We start from the raw sequence: 23,660 nt of genomic DNA on the forward strand, positions 1-23,660 counted from the left end.
GCCATCTAAAACAATGGAGAATTCGCAGCCATGTATGATCTAATTCATCTCCAGCATATATATCTGTATATAATTATCTTCATCTTTGGCTTTGTATATGCTTTATATCTGTACACTTATCTCTGTATTAATTTTTATCCTTGATTATATTTATATTTACATTTATCTGCAGGCATTAATTTTATCTAATACTGTATGTGTCTATTGTTCTTCTTGCAATTTTCACCATGTGTGTCTCTTTCTCAGGTGAGCCATGTTACATCGGGATGGACATCACTATCGCATCATTCGACTCCATCTCAGAGGTCAACATGGTAAGAAAGATGGGAGGCAAGGAGGAGGAGGAGAAGGAAGCAAAAGAGAGTGTAGAAGGAGAATAAGTCGGATAGGGAATGGATGGAGAAAGAGAAAGAGAGAATGGAAGTCAACAGAAAATAATTACATGAAAGAATAAAGAAAGGGGAAAGAAATGGGAAGCGGAAGTAGGTGGAGGAGAAGAAGGAAGAGGGGAGAGAAATAGTAGGAGGAAGAGGAGATGGAGGGGGATACTGATGGAGGAAAAGTGGGAACTGCAAAAGGAAGTAAAGAGGGACACAAAAAGAAAAAGGGGGAGTAGGAAAATTTACATGACAAAAAGAAAAGGAAGTAAGCAGAAGACGTGGAAGAGGGAAATGAAACAAAGAAAAGGACGAGGGTAACGAAACATCTAGATAAGGAAAGGGAATGGAAGTAGTAGTAGACTGTAGCACCAGTCGAGCAGGGCAGTACTCCCAAGGTGGATGGAAAGCTGATGACAGGGAGTGCTGGAGCTCCCGTTTCATCAGCCCTCAGGACTAGTTCCTGACCATCCCCCTTTCCTGAACTTTTTCAGTGTCTCAGTTACACAGAGAGTAGGCCAGCATGTTCTCCAACACAAATGTCTCTATCTACACCAAACTACATGCACAGTACACACTACACTTCCTTTTCCAAAATTCAAAAAAATCATGGCGTCTCATCACCCAGCCTAGGAGTCCCCATGGGGGGGGACCATGAATGCCCCCACCTTCCGCCCCTCTCCCGGTGACGGCTCGAGATGCCTGGAACCACTGTCGGACTCTCTTCTTCTTCATTTCTGCAACATTTCGCGGCCTTTCCTCAAACTTTCGCTCTGTTGAGCACCACCTCTCCTCCTCCAAACCTCACCTTCTTTTTCTGAGTCTCAGCTGTCTGAGGCAACTGACAGCAAGCCCTTTTCTGTATCCTTCTACTTTCTCTATACTCATTTCAAAGCCAAAGGTGGCTATTGTGTATATATACGCAACGACTTATCTTGCTCTCATGTTCCTGAACTCGATTCTTCTGAATTCTCTACACTCTGGCTTCCGCTTTCCTGTCATTCTCTGACTAAATATATCTGTGCTGTTTACTTATCTCTTAATTCTACTGACTATCAAAAATTCTTCGACTATCTTCTACGATGGAACACATTCTATCCACTTCTCCTGTCTCTGAAATCTCCATTCTAGGAGATTTTAATGTTCACCACCACCTTTGGCTCTCCTTTCCTTTCACTGATCCACCTGGTGAACAAGAATACGTCTTTTCTTTCCTTAATGACCTAGAGCAGCTTGTACAGCACCCTACCTGTATCCCAGACTGCCTTGGAGAGAGATCCAACATACTTGACCTTCTCCTTACAACTAATCCTTCTGCATACACTGTTAATCTTTTCTCTCCGTTGGGCTCCTCCGATCACAACCTTGTCACCTTAACCTGTCCTATCACCCCGGTATGGCCTGCGGACCCTCCAGGGAAACGTCGTCTGTGGCATTTTGGAGCCGAGGATTGGGAGGCCCTTAGGCTGTACTTCTTTGATTTTCCCTGGAATGATTATTGCTTCCATGGCCGGGAGCCATCTGAGTGTGCCTTGCACATTACGGAGGTTATTCTCTCGGGCATGGAAGCATGCATTCCTTTCTCATATCCTTTGACTAACGCAAGAAAGCCTTGGTTTAACGCTTGTTCTAATGCTGTCTGTAAAAAGGAGAGAGCCTACAAAAGGTGCCGGAGCCAACCCACCCCTGAATCACATCATCTTTACGTTTCTGCCCGGAATGGTGCTAAGTCTGTTCTTTGCTCTGCTAAAAATAATTTCATCCAAACTAAATGCTCTCAATTCTCCAACTCGAATTCTTTCCGCTCCTTCTGGTACCTTGCCAAAAACCTTTCTAACAACTTTACCTCATCATCCTTCCCTCCTCTTTTCTACTCTGATGGTTCTGTAGCTATTTCTTCTACCGAAAAAGCAGATCTCTTTGCACAGACTTTCTCCTCCAATTCCACCTTAGACGATTCCGGTGCTGTTCCTCCATCACTTCCTCCCTCTGACTTCCTCATGGCTGACATTAAAATTTCTTCAGCTGATGTATTTTCTGCCATTGCTGGCCTCAATACTAACAAGGCATATGGGCCTGATGGAGTCCCTCCTGTTGTTCTCAAGAACTGTGCTTCTGTGCTTACACCCTGCCTAGGCAAACTCTTTCGCCTTTGTCAGTCAACTTGTACCTTTCCTTCTTGCTGGAAGTTTGCTCTCATTCAGCCAGTCCCAAAGAAGGGTGATCATTCCCAACCCTCCAACTATCGTCCAATTGCTTTAACATCCTGTATTTCAATAGTTTTCGAGTCAATTCTCAACAGAAAAATTTTAAGGCATCTTTCCTATCACAACCTTCTTTCTGATCGTCAGTACGGGTTCTGTCAGGGACGCTCCACATGCGATCTTCTCACCTACCTTTCAGACTCCTGGTCATCCTCCTTTCGGGACTTTGGCGAAAGCTTTGCCATTGCACTTGACATCTCAAAGACTTTCGATCGAGTCTGGCATAAATCTTTAATTTCCAAACTGCCCTCTAACGGTTTCTAGCCTTCTATCTGTACCTTCATCGCTAGCTTCCTTTCTGGTCGTTCTATAGTCGCTGTTGTAGAGGGCCATCGTTCTTCTCCTAGATCTATCAACAGTGGAGTTCCTCAGGGCTCTGTCCTATCACCAACTCTCTTCCTTTTATTCATCAATGAACTTCTAAGCTGTACATCTAACCCTATCCACTCATCCGCTGATGACTCCACCCTTCACCTTTCCATTCGGTTCCCGCAATGCCCATCTCAGCAGTTACTTCAACAAACAAGGGATGAGGCTGTGGCACACCTAATGTCTGACTTGGCTCGTATCTCTGACTGGGGTAAAAATAATCTTGTTTTTAATGCATCTAAGACTCAGTTCTCACACCTGTCAACCCGACAAAATCTTCCACAGGTATACCCACTAATGTTTAATAATATTCAGCTTAATCCTGCATCATCCTTGAACATGCTTGGAGTTTCATTTACTCGGGACTTATCTTGGAAACATCATATTACATCTCTTGTATAATCTGCTTCCAAGAGATTGGGTGTGCTAAGCCGACTCCGTTCTTTCTTTACCCCTGAACAATTGTTGACTCTATACAGGGGTTTTATCTGCCCCTGTGTCGAGTACAACTCTCATGTGTGGGGAGGCTCCCCACATACAGCTCTTCTCAATGGGGTGGAGTAAAAGGCTTTTCGTCTCATTAACTCTCCTCCTCTTACTGATTTCCTTCAACCTCTGTCTCTTCGACGCACTGTTGCATCTTTATCTCTTTTCTATCGCTACTTCAATGGTCACTGCTCCTCTGAACTGTCTGCATGCATTCCTCCACCTCTACGACGGGCGCTTAGCACCCGTCTAGCAGCAAACTCTCATCCCTTTTCTGTCCAGCTTTCTAATGCAAGAGTTAACCGTTACTCCCAGTCCTTTATTTATGCAACAGGTCAACTCAGGAACTGTCTCCCGCTGTCTGTATTTCCTGCTGCCTATGATCTCCAGTCTTTCAAACGCAGTGTGTCCAGGCATCTCGAAATGATCGGATCCTGAATTTGGCTCCCTATTGTATTTTGTTTTTCTCTTGAAGGGAACTGTTATTGCGAGCTCATGGCCTTTGGTTCCTTCTTCCTCACATAAAAAAATAAAGAAAAAAGAAAATGTATGAAGAGGGGAAAGAAATACAAAAGGGAAGTAAGAGAGTAGCACAGAAAAAACGACAAGCAACTGAAATTAGAATGAGAAAGATGCAGAGAGAGAAAGAAAAGGAATGACAAGTAGAAAGAAGAGGAAAAAGGAAAAGAATTGAAAAGAGGCGACAAAAAAAAAGTAGATGCGAGGAAAGGAAAGAAAATGGGATGCTATATAAACAAAAGGAAACGGAAATGACACCACACGAAAAAGCGAAAAGGAAAAAATGTTGAAAGTACAAGGAAAGGAGGGGGGGAAAGAAACGAAAAAGTATAAAGTAAAAGATAAGATGGAACAGAACGGAGAGAATAAGCACTTAAACACTGAGGGAAGGAAATTGGGAAAGTGGTTGGCTGATCAGAGAAGTGAAAGGACAGCGAAAAACAAGGAACGAAGCGTGAAATTGAGAGAGGGAGAGACAGGCAGAGACAAACAAGCACACACACACACACACACACACACACACACACACACACACACACACACACACACACACACACACACACACTCGCTGGTGCAGTGGTAACGTTCCCGCTTGCCAACTGGTGGACGGGAGTTCGCGCCTCGCTCAGGTTGCGAAAAGTTTCACTGACGAAGTGGGTGGTTACTGTCCCCCTTGAGCAAGGGGACGGGTGTGTGCGTGTGTGAAGGTCACAGCCTTGCCCTTAGATCGGACTATATGAGCTCTCAGCTCCCTTCCGGGAGGGTAAAAGCTGACGATCACGACCATCAAGTGATCCTGACCGACCCTGTGAACACACACACACACACACACACACACACACACACACACACACACACACACCACACACACACACGCACACACACTCACTACCACCGCACCTCCAGCGAGTAGCAAGCCCTTACCTTTTCCACTTCGTTGACTGCCTAGAAGGCTTATTGAGGACGAGTCCACACGTGTGCTAGAATAAGTGCTGGCAGCATGTAAACAACACAGTGACGACCAAGTTGCAAGCAAGCTCGGCACAGCAGCGTCCAGATGATGCTGGCAACATCATGATGAAGTCTCAGCTGCCTCATACTGACACTCATCCCATCACCTCTGCTGCCATTAAGTTCGAAGAAGCAGTGAAACGTGTCTGCACACATCTTTCGAAATACGGCTGCATACATGTATCCAAACATGTTGTCAGCTGTGTTGCCAACACATGTTGGAGGGCATGTGTGGACGCGACCTAACTTTAACTCTTACCATTATGTGTCTCGGACTTGTATTCTAAATGTCTCTGGAGGTTTCTTAGCACCCCCTTCCTACCGATATATGCACATTACACTTCAATCTCCTTTATTGATTTCGATTCACACCATGTAATTATTTAAACGATTTGAATAACATACAAGGAAAGGTTAATGCGCAAAGTGCAATACAAATCGCTGGAGAGGGCAAAGATAAAACGCCTGTCACAGCCGAGGGTCATTATGGGAGGAAATCGGTATTTTCTCCCAGCCTTCCCCTAGAGGCCTAGAAGGCAATACCCAAGTGAATGGGGTAACGAAGGTTAATCCCTTTAGTTAAAAACATTTCTTCATGGCCACATAAAATCGTGAGATGGTGGAAAGCATAAAGATGAATCATCATCCTCGCAGCGAAGCTAACGTTCCATATGCAGAAATACCTTGAAGAGCTGCCAGGAATTCTAACTTACTGAGAATGAGACCTTTAACGTATTTAATTCAATGACCTTTTCTTCATTAGCGTAATATATATATATATATATATATATATATATATATATATATATATATATATATATATATATATATTGTATTGTTACATAGCCTATGATTTCATCATCCTTTGTGTAATTTTAACGCACAGTTGCTGCATGTTTGATCACGAGCGTGTTCTGCCTCAGTCCCCCCTTCTACCGTTATAGTAGAGTAAGTCGTTCTCTCTGTTATACTTTGCGGGATTTTCAGCTCTCTGTCCCCATGGCTTCATTTGCGCGTCCCTCTTACAAGTTGTATCAAGCTCTGCTGGCCCCTATATAATGAGCTCAGTCTCTGCATCGTTGCCACTTAGATCTGCTCCTCATTTTGTTCACATCTCTGTCCTCCCCTGTACAGATATTATTATTGTGAGTGCTCAAGAAGTCTCCAACCATCTAGCAGCTGTGTGTAATTTGAGTATAACTGTTGTTGCATTTTTTCTTGTACTGTATAGCGTAAGTTTAATTTGTGGGCCTAGTGAGGTTTTTGTGATTCGTGTGGGGTTCTTTATGTCAGTCATTTTTGATAATAGTTTGTATCTGTAATTATTTATCTGGCATTCACTGAGTATTATCTGGTATCTCATTTTATCAGGGCTGACTTAGATAAATTTACTCTTGCTAATTTCGTGTTAATAGAGGCTATTGCAGTTAACCATATATTTAACCTGTTTATTTGCCATTACATTATCCTTATGAGTCCCGAATGTTTTGTTGTTAATTTAAGCATTAAACTTTAACTTGTAATTTTACCTAACTCTTTTGTTTTGAACCTGGAACTTTACGGGACAGTAGTGACTCTTCGTATTCTCACTTAAAGTGTACATTATCTTTCTCTGTTCCGTAACATAAATTTGGCGACCTCATATCAGGATATTCAGGATATTATCATAAGGATATTGTTTGATATTTTGTGACTGTGATATATTCATGATGGCTACTATTTCTACACTTGATGAAGCCAAAGATTTTTTGTCAAATGTGCAAACAGTGTGTGATATAGAAAACAGAACAAAGAATGAACTTAAGCTTGTTGCTCAACAATTGGGAATTGCAGTTCACTCTCATCATTCTAAAGATCAAATTGTTGGCATGATTAATAAAAGCTTGTTTAATGTAACTCCTCCAAATGAGCAAACGCAGATTGAATTAGCTAAGTTACAGCTAGCCCTGCAGGAGGCTAAGGCTAAGGAGGCGGAGTCTCGTGTGAAGGAAGCTGAAATTCAGGCAAAAGCTAAGGAGGCTGAGGCACAAGTTGAAATTGCTAGGATTCAGGCAGACCATGAGTATCGCATGAAACAAGGTGGAACTGGATCATCTAGCTCTGATGGTTTTGATGTGGCTAAAAATGTTAAACTTGTCCCTCCTTTTAATGAATCTGATTTAACAAAGTATTTTCAGTTGTTTGAGAGGGTAGCTACAGGTTTTAATTGGCCTAAGGAGTATTGGCCAGTACTCCTTCAAACTGTTCTCACCGGTAAAGCTCAAGTAACTTATGCATCTTTGCCTCAGGATCAGTCTGATAATTATGATGTAGTTAAGAGCTTGATTCTTAAGGCCTATGAGCTTGTTCCTGAAGCTTATAGAGTAAAATTTAGGACAACTTATAAGCAAGATAAGCAATCCCATGTTGAGTATGCAAAAATCAAAGAAGATCTGTTAGAGCAGTGGTTAAATTCTAAGAATGTGGATTCTGATTTTGACAAATTTAAGCAGATGATTTTGCTGGAGGACTTCAAAAGGTGTATTAGTAAAGATGTAAGCCTATATCTTGATGAGAGAAGAATAGATAATTTGTCTGATGCTGCAGTTTTAGCTGATGAGTATGTTCTCACTCACAAGAGATATTCTAGAGAAAAAGGGAAAGCTGAGAGTAAGTACGTTGCCTCTACTCAGAGTACAGGTAACGGGAAGGAGAATAAAGATGATGTTTCTCAGGAAGTAAATACCAGCTTCACCTCTAGATTTCAGAAAAGTAAATGTACTTATTGTAGTAAGCTTGGTCATACTACGGAGAGATGTTTCAGGAGACAGCGTGATGTGAACAAAAAGGAGTCTTTAAATATTCAGTCAATTGGTCTAGTGTCCACTCTTGAGAGTTCCCAGAATTCTTTAACTGAGTTAACTGAACCTGCTTTGAGGGGTAACTTAAATTCTCATGATGGAGCTCCTCTTTTGAGCAGTAACGTGGGTGACACTCTCAAGAGTTCATGTGCTAATTTCCTGTCTGATGGTTTTGTCAGTCCTCTGGACAGTAATGACAGGAAATCAGTTCAAATATATCGTGATACAGGTGCTTGCCAATCCCTTATGCTTACCAGTGTTCTAGGCTTTAATGTTAATTCCTCTGATGAAACTGTAATATTACATGATGTAGGGAATAATTACTTCTCTGTCCCTCTGTGCAGAGTGAATTTAGAGTCTGGTTTTGTTAATGGTTCTGTTATAGTTGGGTTGGTTGAGACACTCCCAATGTCAGGTGTAACTTTCTTACTTGGAAATTATATTGGTGGAAGTCAAGTGTGTCCAGCTCCTCAGTTGTCTAGTGAGCCAGTGGCTGCGTCCCAGGATTGTGATGTCCCTGATGTGTTCCCTGCATGTGCTGTCACTAGGGCTAAGTCTAAAGTTACTGGTGATTTAGAGGATAATGATGATGATGATGTTATCCTATCTGACACTTTTCTTGCTAATTTGGACCACTCACCAGATGAGGCAGTACCCCGTAGTGTTGATAATTTGTCTCGTCAAGAGTTGGTTGAGTTGCAGGTTGCTGACCCTGAGTTGAAAGGTCTAGCTAACTCTGCTTGCAGTGAGGAAGAGTCAGCTGGTGCTTCTAATTGTTATTATGTAAAGTCAGGAGTACTTATGAGGAAGTGGAGACCCCCAACAGCATCAGCCGACAGTGAATGGGAGGTTGTACATCAAGTTGTCATTCCTCGTGTTTGTAGGCAGGATATCATTAGAGTGGCTCATGATTCCAGTTTGGCAGGACACCTTGGAGTGAGGAAGACTGTGGCACGCATTTTGAAACACTTCTACTGGCCAGGTATCTTCAGGGATGTTTCCTGGTATTGTAAGTCTTGTCACACCTGTCAAGTTGTGGGGAAGTGTAATCAGACCGAAAAGGTTGCACCTCTAGTTCCCATTCCCCCTTTTGAGGCGCCTTTCACCCGTGTGTTGGTGGATATTGTGGGCCCTCTTCCTAAGACTTCTTCAGGATTTTCTTATGTGTTGACCATGATTGATATGGCTACTCGTTATCCTGAAGCCATTCCACTTAGAAATATTTCAGCAAAGAACGTGGTTAAGGAAATGCTAGGGTTCTTCACAAAGTTTGGTCTGCCCAAGGAGGTACAGTCAGACCGGGGAAGTAATTTCATGTCAAACGTTTTCAAACAGTCTCTGAAAGAGAGTTGGGCATCACCCAGATCACGTCTTCAGCTTACCATCCCCAGACCCAAGGAGCGTTGGAGAGATATCATCAAACACTCAAATCGATGCTCAAGAAATACTGTTTGGAACATCAGAAAGACTGGGATAAAGGTCTTCCATTCGTTGTGTTTGCCGCAAGAGAATCTCCAAATGAATCACTGGGCTTCTCACCTTTTGAACTACTGTTTGGCCATGAAGTAAGAGGACCCCTTAAGCTACTCAAGGAATGCTGGCTGTCGGAGGAAGATGACGTCAACCTGCTGGAGTATGTGATGAAGTTCAAAGAACGGCTGTCCACTGCTTTACAGCTGGCGAGAGAGAATTTAGGAGCTGCTCAGGAGAAGATGAAGACTTGGTATGATAAGAAGTCCAGGTTACGCCACTTTCAGCCAGGAGATCAGGTTTTGATTCTGCTACCAGTTCATGGGCAACCTCTTCAAGCCAAGTTTAGTGGTCCTTATTTCGTGGAGAAGAAACTCAGTGATGTCAACTATGTCATCGCCACACCAGATCGTAGAAAGAGCAAGCAACTATGTCACATCAACATGCTAAAGTTATATCACAGGCGGGACGAAAATAATCCAGTCTGCACTGTAGCTGTTCCACCCGAGTCTACAAGTGAAGTTCTCCCATGCAGCATGAGCCTGAGTGATAGTCTGGGGAAGAATCCTGATATCATGAATGATCTCCAGACTAAGCTTTCTCATCTACCACCCAAGGAAAGGCAGGAGTTTTCGGCATTACTGCAGGAGTACCCGCAAGTGTTCCGTGCCACTCCAGGAAGAACCACTGTGTTGATGCATGATGTCGATGTTGGAGACGCAAAGCCAATTAAATTGCCTCCTTACCGTGTGAACCCAGTGAAAGTTCCTCTCATCCAGAAGGAGCTTGGCTACCTGTTGGACCACAAGATGATTGAGCCCTGTCAGAGCGAGTGGAGTTCTCCTGTCACTCTAGTCCCTAAGCCAGGTGGGTCACAGAGGCTTTGCATCGACTACAGACGTGTTAATCAGATAACCAAAACAGACACTTACCCTCTCCCTCGTGTGGAAGATTGCATAGACAAGATCGGAAAGGCTAGGTACATAAGTAAGTTTGATTTGTTAAAGGGATACTGGCAAGTACCTATGACTGAGCGTGCTAGGGAGATCTCATGTTTTGTACTATTAGGAAAGACTTTTGCATGGTCTGTAGTGCCATATACAGATTGTTTTAGAGTAATAAGAAATTTCCTTTGTAAATTTCTTTTTTCTTTGTGGGGAGGTGTTACATAGCCTATGATTTCATCATCCTTTGTGTAATTTTAACGCACAGTTGCTGCATGTTTGATCACGAGCGTGTTCTGCCTCAGTCCCCCCCTTCTACCGTTATAGTAGAGTAAGTCGTTCTCTCTGTTATACTTTGCGGGATTTTCAGCTCTCTGTCCCCATGGCTTCATTTGCGCGTCCCTCTTACAAGTTGTATCAAGCTCTGCTGGCCCCTATATAATGAGCTCAGTCTCTGCATCGTTGCCACTTAGATCTGCTCCTCATTTTGTTCACATCTCTGTCCTCCCCTGTACAGATATTATTATTGTGAGTGCTCAAGAAGTCTCCAACCATCTAGCAGCTGTGTGTAATTTGAGTATAACTGTTGTTGCATTTTTTCTTGTACTGTATAGCGTAAGTTTAATTTGTGGGCCTAGTGAGGTTTTTGTGATTCGTGTGGGGTTCTTTATGTCAGTCATTTTTGATAATAGTTTGTATCTGTAATTATTTATCTGGCATTCACTGAGTATTATCTGGTATCTCATTTTATCAGGGCTGACTTAGATAAATTTACTCTTGCTAATTTCGTGTTAATAGAGGCTATTGCAGTTAACCATATATTTAACCTGTTTATTTGCCATTACATTATCCTTATGAGTCCTGAATGTTTTGTTGTTAATTTAAGCATTAAACTTTAACTTGTAATTTTACCTAACTCTTTTGTTTTGAACCTGGAACTTTACGGGACAGTAGTGACTCTTCGTATTCTCATTGAAAGTGTACATTATCTTTCTCTGTTCCGTAACAATATATATATATATATATATATATATATATATATATATATATATATATATATATATATATATCTATCTATATATATATATATATATACACACACACACAAACACACACACACACACACACACACACACAATTCTTGCACGTGGTGCTGAAGAGGGACGCCCTCTATATAGTTCTGCTGGCCGGTATACATGTACAAACGCCTCAACTCCCTGCTCGCAAGGAATTACAAACAGGAATCATGAAATCTAGCTACTTAAATCACCATCTTCACTTCTATGCTTCTCTTGCATTATGTTGCAGGATATGCCTAGATTTGCACTGCATTGATGTGTTGCTGGGATGACCTTGTATTCTAATGACTGTGTGACATTCGGCTTCTGTCGTGCTGCAGCGTGGAACCGGATGTGGCACATATATGTCACAAATAACAGGTGTGAACCAAGAAAATGGAGCGAGAGAGGAGGGGGGGGGGGGATTGTATGCCAATACAGGATGTGAAATGATGAGAAAGATGAAGCTCAGGCAACAATTGTAGAACTATAACTCGGTCGAGTATGACTTACGTCTGCGGTTTTGCAGCGGTAAATATTGCACATACAGATGATTTTCAAAACAAAATTTAACTAGGACCAATTTTTTCTTTTTGTGTCCGACTCTGGGCAAAGGCTTCAGGGCCTATTTCTTGGGGGCAGTGGCCTATCCCAAGGCACACTAGTCCTCCTACACCTCCACATGTCACCACTTCGGCTCCAACACCCACAGTCCATACTGAATACATGTTAGGGCTGTCTCATGCAGGACTGGTGTATTGGTATTAATGGGGGTAGTTTTTCATGTCGGCGGGTCTTCTTGTAGATCAATAAAGTCTGCATTATGAAATTCATATCCTTAAACTGTTCCCTGTCCCAGCCAGGATTCGAACCTGGGTCCACTGGGACTGCAGGCCGCCTCTTTGCCAATTCAGCCACTCGCGAGAGATTAATATTATAACAAGCCAGTAGGTGACGATGGCCAGCTTTAAGTGAACCATGCTTGGTCAGCGACTAGAAGTGAGTATTGGTATGAAAAATCATTTCATAAGCACTCTCAAAAGTGCTTACAGATAGCTCTGCCAGTTACCGGAAGTAAGTTTCAAGACCAAAACTCAGTCCTGCAAGAATGTACCCCTGGACAATATTCCACCCAAAATTCATGGTCCTAGGTCAATAACCTTCGGAGTCTTAGCATGTCCCTCGAGCATAGCCGCGATTTTAGCAATTGCCGCGATTTTTTTCATATTTTTTCCACATGATGACCTTTGAACCCTAACCTGGCAGATATTGGTCATGGATGTACGAAATGCACTTGCAATGCTCATTAACGTCTATATGCATGCAAAGTTTCATTCCATTCCATCTACCCAGCGTGGAGCCAGAGAACTTGAAGTTAGCAGAATTGCACACCCGAGATACAAATTATAGGTGGCGCTGTCAGCAACTAGAAGTCGTTCTAAATGGAGGTGTTCCACTGCAACATTCCACCCAAGAATCATGGCCCTGGCTTAATAATCTTCGGAGCCTTAGCATTTCGCATGAGCCTAGTTGTGATTTTAGCGGTTTTCATATTTTCCGCACTTCATGACATTTAACCCCTGACCTGGCTAATATAGGTCATGCATGTACGGAGCACACTTCTAGTAATCATTAACGTCTATTAGCATGTAAAGTTTCATTCTGTTCCATCTACCCACGGTGGAGCTAGGGAACTTTAATTTCACGGAATGGCCCACCAGAGGTACAACTTGCAGTTGGCTCTGCCAGCATCTGGAAGTGAATTTCGTCACAAAATGTCATTTTTGTATGGAGGTACTCCAGTGCAACATTCCTTGCAAGAATCATGACCCTGACTTAAAAATCTTCGGATCCTTAGCGTTTTGTGCGAGCATAGTCGTGATTTTTAGCTGTTTTCACCATTTTTCAAATTTGATGATCTTTGACCCCTTACCTGGCCAATATAGCACATAGGTGTACGATCAAAAGTTGTAGTACTAGTTAATGTCAACAAGCATGCCATGTTTCATTCATTTCCATCAAGCTGCTGGGGAACTAGGAGGGCATTTTTGAAAACTGGGAATGGTTGCTAGGGATGCTGAGGCCAATCTTAGCAGGGCTGCCCTTCGAAAAATAGAGGAGAGGAAAATGGATGGTACATATCCGATAGGGAATGACCTCAAGATTGCACCTAAAGAAATCAGAGCTTTCTACGCCCATCATTAATGCTTCTACAGCTCAAAACGTGAAAAGTACGAAACAAGCGGTTTTCGGCCGTTGCTAGGCAGCGAGTTGTTGCCTAGCAACCAAATCCTTGTAGACACAACTAGGTCATAGGCTGGTCATCGTGTTCAAGTTTTGTAGGAATCAGTTAATTCTGAATGGTAGAAGTGCTTGCCACAATTAAACAAGAATCCAAGCAAGAAAACGTGACTGGCAGTAAGGGTAGCATGAGCTGGCCAAACCAAGCAAGAAAATGCAACTAACAATAAGGGCAGAAAGAGCTGGCCAACAAGGAAAAACTGGAATTACTAAAAGAGAAGAGAAAGGAAGCAAAAACAATGAACAAGGGAAGATCAGAGGAGGAGAAGAATACATTTTTTACAAAGTAATCGGATTGCAGGTTCGAAAGTGGTACATAAACAGGACGGAATAAAAAGGAGGAAGGTAGTAGAACCAAGTCAAGACAAGTATGTAAATAAGATGATTAAGTTAATGTACTCAAATCTGGATAGAATGTTATCTAATTTATTAGACATGAATGATTATATCAGAGAAAATGAACCACATATAATATGCCTAACTGAAGCAAAATTAACACCAAGGATATCAAATGACATCCTAAACTTAGAGGAATACAATATATGGAGAAGAGATAGGAACTTAAAAAAAGGAGGAGGAATTATAATATTAACAAGAAAAAAATAAAAGTCAAGGAAATAGAACTAGATATACCCTCACAAGTAGAACTGATTGCAGTAGAGACCAATACATCTGAAGGGAATGTAATCGTAGCCAATTTGTACATGCCACCTAGATCAAACACATGGGAAAGAGGCGAATATGAGGATCTGGCAGAGAGTACAATTCAGGTTTAAGAGCATTACTACATAGAATGGAAGAGAAACCGGAAAGAATTATAGGCTACTGACTGGAGATTTTAAAATAAATATAAATTGGAATACTCTAGATATAATAAGCCAAGAAAGCTGTTGGAACCAAAAGCTCCTGGATTTCGCGCAGGAGTTTTTCCTAACACAACATGTAAGGGAAAGCACCAGAAAAGGAGGAGTCAATGTACCCTCTTATATTTACTGGGCAAGAAAACGATATTGACAATTTAATATATCACCCTCCACTTGGCAAAAGCTACCATGCAGTACTAAATTGCAACTTCAAGATTGCATGTGACATATGTAACAGCAATGAAAGTTACAAAAAGAGCCTAAATTATAAAATTGGATATTATCATGACCTAAAGAAGTACTTCTTAGAAATTTATTGGGAAATGGAGCTTAGAGGACATGTTATGTATAAAAAATTCTTTGAACTTTATGAAATAGGAGTCCAGAAATACATTCCACAGCACAAGGAAGCAGAAAAGAAAATAAAGAAATGGTTCAATACAGAATGTAAAAAATCAAAAGAAAAAAGAGATTTGTTGTGGAATAGATACAGAAGACACAATAGTGAACGGGCATATAACAACTGTAAACAGGCAAGAAACAATTTTGCAAGAATAAGGAGGAAAGCCCAGAAACAGTTTGAGGAGGATATCAAATAAAAGTTGTGATCAATCGAAGCTATTTTACAGCTACATCAGAAGCAAAACCAAAGTAAAAGATAAAATACAATCAATTACGGATGAGAGGATCACTTATACACAAGAGAAGGATATCTGTGAAGCACTAAATAAGAATTTCCAATCAGTTTTTACAGAAGAAAATAAATCTGAGAGGGATGATATGGAACATGCAGGCCCACACATATTACCAGATATACAAATATCAGAAAAGGAAATACAGGAGGAGTTATGTAAATTAGACAAAGGAAAAGCAAATGGTCCTGATGAAATTTCATGTTCGGTGCTACATGAATGTGCAAAGGAGTTAAGTAAACCATTTTCTTTAATTTTAAAGAAATCCTTGAGACAAGGTAAACTATCTGATATTTGGAAGAAAACAAACATTGTTCCCTGATTCAAGAAAGGGATTAGACAAAATCCACTCAAATACCGACCAGTATCACTAACCAGTGTTGTCAGCAAGGTATTAGAAAAACTGATAAGAAAAGCCTGGGTAAATCATCTAGGAGAATACAATATGATAACAGAAAGACAGTTTGGCTTCAGAAAAGGAAAATCCTGTGTTACTAATCTGTTGAGCTACTATGATAGAGTAACAGAAACATTACAGAAAAGAGAAGGATGGGTGGACAGTATCTATTTAGATTTCAAGAAAGCATTTGACAGAGTACCATCAAAGAGGAATCCGAGGCAAACTGTATTGTTGGATGCAAGATTCTCTCAAGAAAAGAGAAATGAGAACAGTACTAAGGGGAAATTACTCATCATGGAGGGAAGTGACTAGCGGAGTTCCACAGGGCTCAGTGCTGGCACCAGTCATGTTTTTAGTGTATATAAATGATACAGATAGCAACACTGGAAATGAAAGCTATCTAAATATGTTTGCTGATGATGCAAAAATACAAAGGATAATTACTAATGCAGACTCTTGTAAAGAGTTACAAGAAGAATTAAACTTCATGAATGGAGCAATACATGGCGAATGGAATTCAGTGTGGACAAGTGTCATGTAATCAAGTTTGGTAAAAGTGGAAAAAGACCTGATTGGGATTATGTTAGGAAATAAAACGCTACACACATCAGAAAGGTGTGATTATTAATAACAGACTATCTCCGGCTGACCACATCAGTGAGAAGGTACGGAACATGTATACACTGCTTGCAAATATGAGAATAGCATTCACATACATAAATGAACACATGCTAAGAAAGGTAATAACATCATTCATCAGACCAACACTGGAGTATGCATCAGTAGGCTGGAGTCCTCATCTCAAAAAACAAATAGATAAGACTGAAAAAGTTCAAAGGGCCGCTACAGGATGGGTACCATGCTTAAGGGACCTAAGCTACGAAGAAAGACTAGAAAAACTGAATCTGCCTACACTGCAGGAGAGAAGGAAAAGAGGAGACATGATTATGCTATATAAATGCATATCAGGAAAGGAAAAAATAGACATAAATGATTACATAACTTATGGGGATGCATCAGCAAGAGGACACTGCAAAAAACTGCATTAAAAGAGAGGCGATAAAGACGTAAGGGAATTTAGTTTCCCAAATAGAGCAATTGATCAGTGGAATGCACTACCGAATGAAATAGTGTGTGACAAAACAATTCATAAATTTAAGGATATGTACGATAAATATGGTTTAAGACATGGGACTACGAGTTTGACTCATTCCTGTAAAGATACAATTAGATAAGAACAATTAGGTAAGAACACACACCGGCTCAGTGGTAACGCTCTCGCCTAGCATCTGCTAATCAAGGGTTCGCGCCTTGCTCGGGATGGGAAAAGTTTCCCTGACGAAGCGGGTGCTCACTGTCCTCCCTGAGCAAAATGTTGGGTGTGTGCGTGTGTGAAGCTCAAAGCTTTGCCTTTAGATCGGACTATATGAGCTCTCAGCTCTCTTCGGGGAGGGTATAATGCTGACGATCACAACCATCATGTGATCCCGACCGAGCCGGTGAATTACACACACACACACACACACACAGCTACTTACAACTTTTTACTTCAGATTCATATTCCTGGCTTCTCTGCGATTTTGCTGGCAGGTGCCACAATTAGTCAGATCGATACCAGAATATGAATTAATCTGATATCATACATATACTTTAAATTCAGATATTGGTAATTAAACATTAAACAACGAGCAAAATTAGACTGATTTCGAGAAATGTAAAATATTCCGTGATCCGGTTATGAATTATTAAGAGTCTGTCAGCCTGGTTATGTGCACTCACCAAATGATGAGAAGCGCTGTACAGAGAGGGGGAGAAAAATTCAGGGAACGTTTTTCTCGAAAAATTATTACATCGCCCGATTCCAGATGGCAGTTGTAAAAACTCTGTTCGTATATATTGAGCAACATGTATACAGCCATTAGCAGTTGTTATGAATATGCTCTTAGTGCAACTGTAATGCTGAGTAGAATTTGGCTCGACTTCTCATCCCAAATCAACTCAACACTGAGCGGGGTCCTCTTTCGAGACCGGAGCTAGTGCAATGAAGAGAGGCAGGACATAAAAACTTTCGGCAACACCATACACGTGTATTATTTCAGTTAGACACAAGACATTTCAGTAGACATTACATCACAATATAGAGCAATACAAAACCTTATCTAAAATATTGTGTATCTCGCAGGATACTAGCTTCTTAGACATTAATGACAATACAACAAATCTTAGTACTAGGAGTACAGTAAATACCCGTGCGCGCGAAGCGCGTGAGCGGAGAGAGGGGGGTTTGTGATTTACCAGGAAGGGGGGGGGGGAGGTAGGGAGACACGGAGAGTGACTTAGGACGGCGAGGGGGAAGTTATGGTAATATTTAATGAGGCCCGATATTTACAAGGGAGTTTAGGTGTTTTCTATTGGCAAGAATTCTTTGACAATTAACTCTGGTTCTTATTTGGACTTTAAGAGCGGGGGTGAGGAATGGAGAGAGTTTTTAGGGATAGCGTGCGGAACAGGGGAATACAGTTATTACTCGCTGTCCTCGTTGTTTTGGTAACACTAGATTTCCGTCAGCACAACTTATATATTACACATCTCCCGGGTAGGTTATGTAGACTCGCACTTCCCAACGCGTAACAAAGTCGGAACCCTCGTAAATTCTATTCCACTGTATTACTTAGAGCTTAGCCAATAGCACTCCAATAATGTGTTATCCTTTCTTTGGGCTCTAGAGAGAAGTCCTTAGTAAACTCGGGATGACACTCGCACATATCTTCACTTGAGGTCTCTACCCATATTCTCGCCCGCTAATGGAGCATTATGTCCTGGGTTACCCCAATGGAAATTACATGAAATTACTGCACTAGTCTTATTCTAAGAGAAAAGGAGTCACACTTAACCTACTTCACAATTATTACAGGATCACTCGTATCTCTCGTGGAAAGAAACACGGTTACCTCAGTGATGATCCGGTCGGACTGAGGGCGTCGTCAGGGTAGGGCGAGCCGGGAGGGCACGGGGCGACTCGCTAGGGCGTCCTCTCACGTCCGGGGGTTTCCGGACTGGGCTCCGGACTGGGGCCGAAGAGGGCTAGGAACCTCTGGGTCAGGTCCCGGCGTCGCGGGGGCGTGGTGAGGTCTCGCCCGGGTGTCCTGGGGCGGGCCGGAAGAGGCGACTGACTGTGGTCTCCTATGGGCAGGGGCGCCGGCAGGGAAGGACTGCGGCAGCGGCTGTCACGGTGGCCCGACAGGTGGGTCTTCTCAAGGGCCTCGCGCAGGGAACAGAGGCCGGGGGAGACAGGGAGGTCTTTCCTCCTTACTATACCCTGGGAGCGACCATCGATCGTCTCCACCGGGGTGCTGAGGGAGCGACCGTGGATCGTCTCTACCTGAGCTTTCAGGGAGCGACCATTGATCGTCTCTTCCTGATTTTTATGTGAGCGACCATAGATCGTCTCTATCTTTTTTTTATGGGAGCGACCATTGATCGTCTCTACCGGTGTGCTGAGGGAGCGACCGTTGATCGTCTCTACCTGAGCTTTCAGGGAGCGACCATTGATCGTCTCTTCCTGATTTTTATGTGAGCGACCATAGATCGTCTCTATCTTTTTTTTATGGAAGCGACCATTGATCGTCTCTACCTGAGCTTTCAGGGAGCGACCATTGATCATCTCTTCCTGATTTTTATGTGAGCGACCATAGATCGTCTCTATCTTTTTTTTATGGGAGCAACCATTGATCGTCTCTACCTGGTTTTGAAGGGAGCGACCGTTGATCATCTCTACCTTGACACTATTAGAGCGACCATAGATCGTCTCTACCTTAGGGGCGCTGCCTGGAGTACAGTTTCTGACTCCACCCCTAGCTAACTCGGTGATTCCGCCACACGAAGGTAGTGTCTTTTGCCTACAGTGGCGGCGGCGTGGTGGTTGAGTGTCACAAGGGCGCACGGCCCGGACTGACGTACGCCTCTGTTGCCCGGAGTGGTGGTGGCTGGCGGCGGCTACCCCGGGGGGTCCGAGTGAGGGTGTCAGCATTCTTGAGGGCAGACTCCACTGCTCCTGGTCCGCCTCGATGTCGGGGAGACTGCGGTATTCTCCGGAATATTCCGGAGAATCGATGCGGTCAAAACCATGCATTTCACCACCGTGATCTTGAAAAAAGTCACGTCCCTGTGGCTGGAGGTGGAACACTAGAGTGTTGGAGGTGGTGTGGACGGGCTGGAGGTGTTGGAGTGTGTGCTGCCAGGCGGCAGTATAAGAATTTTCCTCTTGTGTTTGGTCATAGGTGAGGAAGAGGGCAGAGGGGGTGGTGGTGTGCTTGAGGATATTTAACAGGTGGTGGGGTCCGCGGAGCCGGTGGTTCTTGGCAAAGGAAGGGGCCCATACAGCTCGCTTAATCCTCATGTTGTTTGGTGTGGTTGTCGGTGTGGGTGGAGGTGGAATGCCGGACAGAGTGGGCGAAGGCCGGGTTTTGTGCGGTAGTAATGCGGCGTTGAGTCTCTGGGGAGTACAGGTAGGAGGGATTTGGGCCCGATGTAGCTGGACAGTGTGAAGTCGCGGGGAGGTGGGGGGTGTAGGGGTGTGGGAATATCAGGTGGGTGGGCGTGAGAGGCGGCCCGAGCGGGTAGTGGTGGTGGTGAGGGTAGGGGTGGGGGGGAGGGGGGCGTTGGGTGTGGGTGGGTTGTCTTTCGTGCCACGGGCGTGGTAGCACGTGGTATTGGTGGAGTGGGCGTACGGGTGGTGGGCAGGGGAGGGGGGGAAGAAGGGGGTGTTGGTGAAGGGGTGGCGGCAGTGCAGGCCGGGGTGGGGGGGAGGGGGGCGTTAGGTGTGGGCGTGTTGTCTTTCATGCCGTGGGTGTGGTAGGACGTGGTATTGGTGGAGTGGGCGTCCGGGTGGTGGGCAGGGGGGGGAGTGGAAGAGGGTTGTGGTGAAGGGGTGGTGGTGTGGGCGGAAGGGGTGGTGGTGGTGGTGTGGGCGGAAGGGGTGGTGATGGGCTGGGGGACGGGGGTGGTGGCAGGGGCCGGAGATGGGGGAGTGAGGGCTGAGGGGCAGGCCACGGGTGGGTCGGGCGAGGGGGAGGGGGTGTCGGGGAGAGACGTCAGGTGAGGTGCCTGGGGCAGGAGAGGTGGAGGTGGTAGGGGGGGAGAGGGGGAAGGGGAGGAGGAAATGTAACACTCAAATGTGGTTGTAGAGGGTGGAGCGGGAGCCGTGGGGGGTTGGGGGGGCGGGGTCGTGGCGGGGGGGGATGGGCGTACGTGTCGGTTTCGGAGGGTACAGGGAGTGCCGTGGTAGTCCACGACCACCTGGTAAGGGTTGGGGATCTTGGTGATGGTGTGTGGGCCCGTGAAACGGGGGGCAAGTTTGTGGGGGGTGGGGAGTTGGGCAATGACTACGGTGTCACCCTGCTTGTAGGGGTTGGCGGCTGTGTCGGGTCCAAGATCTAAGTTTCGCTGTAGGTGGTATACCCGCCTTTTTAGCAAGTGTAGCGGGTCTGTCGCAGGGGCGGAGGTGGGCGGCTGCAAGTGATGGCGTAAAGGTAGTAGGAGGGGGGTTTCGCCAAAGATCCTCTCGTGGGGGGAAACCCCGTCCTCTCGGGGGCAGGAATTCATGCCCCACTGGACGATTTTGACGTGTGCTGGCCAATCGTTGTCTTTGGTAGCCTCGATTCTGGTCCGTAGCTGATTTGCCAAGGTACGATGGCTGCGTTCACACACTGCATTCCCTTGAGGCCAATATGGTGAGGAGTGGGAGATTTCGTATCCAAAAATCCTGGCCAGCTCTTCCCAGACTTTCCCGGAGAATTCGGGGGCATTGTCGGAATGGATGGCCTGGGGAATGCCAAAGTAGGGAAAAACGTGTCGGAGTAAGGCATCGGCGACCGCGACGGCGTGATGTTCTTTAGCGGGGCAGGCTATTACGAACTTGGAGTACGTGTCAACAAACGTGATCACGAACTTATATCCCAATTTAGGAGGGAGAGGTCCTACCACGTCGACTGCTAGAAGCTGCCAGGGTTTGTGTGCGGTGATATGGCCAGAAGGCCTGGCGGTCCGGGTAATGTCTTTCCCGAGCGCGCAGGCGCGGCAAGCTTGAATAGTTTCCTTGGCGAGGGTGGAGGGGTTCGGGGCCCAGTAGATGTCATTAAACACCTGTAGCAATTTTTTGGTGCCCAAATGGATGCCGTTGTGGGCGTGTAACTGGCGCAGGGCGTCACGTGCCGCATCGGGGGCCAAGAGGATGTGTCCAGACGGGGTTAAAAGGTGGTCGCCCTGTCGGCACAATTTGGGAAACAGGTAGGCTGGAATCCAGGGGGGGCGTTCTTTGTGGTGCCAGAGTTCTAGCAGGTCCTGATCTGGTTGGATGGCGCGGATGGGAAGGCGGGAGAGGGCATCTGCGTTAGTATGGAGCTTCCTGGGTCTGTACGAGATTTCGTATTGAAATTCCTCTAGGGTGTCACGCCATCGGACGGTTTGGGCGTTCTGGGAATCCGATTGTCACAGCCACTGGGGTGATTGGTGGTCGGTTATTATAGTGACTTGGGTCCCAGAAAGGTAAGCTCTAAAATATTGGAGGGACCAGATTATGCCGAGGCATTCTCGCTTGGTGGCGGCATAATTTTTCTCTGCCGGGTTCAGTGTGCGGCTGGCACAAGCAATAATGTGTTCCCGACCGGCCTGTACCTGGGCTAGAACAGCGCCAATGGCGTCCAGGGAGACGTCCGTGTAGAGGCGAAAAGGGAGGGCATAGTCGGGAAAGGCCACGATGGGGGCCGAGATAAGTTTGTCTTTCAGCTGTTGGAAAGCGGTTTGTCGGTCCTCTGTCCAGAGGAAAGGTTCTCCTTTCCTCGTCAGATCGTGAAGAGGTTTAGCAATCTGTGCAAACCCCTTCACGAAGCGGCGGTAGTAGGATGCGAGCCCCAAAAAGGCACGAATGCCGTGAACATCTTGCGGAGGTGGTATGTCCGCTATGGCGCGCAGCTTATCGGGGTCTGGGGAAATTCCTGCTTGGGAAATGGTATGGCCTAGAAATGCGACGGTTTTTGCGGCCAGGACACATTTGGCTGGATGTAACTTGAGGCCTGCCTGGCAAATTCGGGTGAAAACTCGGCGGAGGTGCTGCAAATGATCGGCCCAGGTTTGGCTAAAAACGATGACATCATCAAGATAGGCCAAACAGATCTCCCAAGTGAGGCCGCTTAAAACAGATTCCATCAGCCTGGAAAACATGGCAGGGGCATTGCAGAGGCCGAATGGCAGGACATTAAACTCATAATGGCGGCCATTACTGGTAGAGAAGGCCGTTTTGTCTCGATGATCCGGGTGGACTGGGACCTGCCAATATCCAGACTGGAGGTCAAGAGTAGAAAACCAAGACGCCCCGTATAGGGAGTCTAGGGAATCGTCGATGCGGGGAAGGGGAGTGGCATCCTTAATTGTGATGTCGTTCACGCGGCGGTAATCGATGCAAAACCTCATCGTGCCGTCTTTTTTTTTCACTAGAACGACGGGGGAGGATCACGGGCTGGTGGAGGGGGAAATAACACCCGCCTCTTCCATTTCGCGCACTTGGCGGTCTTCCTCTTCTCTCTGTCGGGGGTTCTTCCGTTGGGAAGGCTGTCGTATCAGGGGGGCTGTCGTATGGATCTCGTGAGACAGGTATGTAGTGTGTCCTATATCTGCGGGCCCTGCCGCAAACAAATCCTGGAACTCCAGGAGGAGACGGCGTAAGGCGTCTGACTGTTGGTCGGAGAGATGGTCAGGGATGGGGGGGAGGGGGGCGGGGCATTGGGGGGGGGACGGGACGCAGGGCTCGGCTTCTTCCATCTTTCCGACGATAAGCCCTTTGGGAAGGGTGAGAGGGGATGGTGCGAGATTGGCGATGCGAATGGCAGCGCGGTGGGGGGGGAGAAAGGTAGGGGAAACGAGGCAGGCGGAGAGGGGTCCGGCAGGGAGGAGGGGGGAGAACAAAACGGATGGGCCTGAGGGCCTGTTCAGGGGCACCCAGGCCTCGTGGTGTGAGGGGATGGTAACGGCGGCGGAAATGGTGGCAGGGAAGGAGGGGGCAAGAGTGG

At 45.2% G+C, this 23,660-nt stretch overlaps 1 protein-coding gene across 1 annotated transcript in view; it reads left to right on the forward strand.

Moving 5' to 3' along the window:
- Positions 1 to 253: 253 nt before the first annotated feature.
- Positions 254 to 23,660, forward strand: part of LOC145400174 (gamma-aminobutyric acid receptor subunit beta-like) — a 126,220-nt gene continuing 102,813 nt past the window's right edge. Inside the window, exon 1 of the mRNA XM_080272687.1 lies at positions 254 to 314. Within this exon, the coding sequence (XP_080128813.1) occupies positions 267 to 314 (48 nt within the window). The 5' untranslated portion in view covers positions 254 to 266. The remainder of the gene's footprint in view (positions 315 to 23,660) is intronic.

The sequence above is a fragment of the Coenobita brevimanus genome, chromosome 51 (genome assembly GCF_032717465.1).
Source record: "Coenobita brevimanus isolate Jiangsu-jjx chromosome 51, ASM3271746v2, whole genome shotgun sequence".
Lineage (NCBI taxonomy): Eukaryota > Metazoa > Arthropoda > Malacostraca > Decapoda > Coenobitidae > Coenobita > Coenobita brevimanus.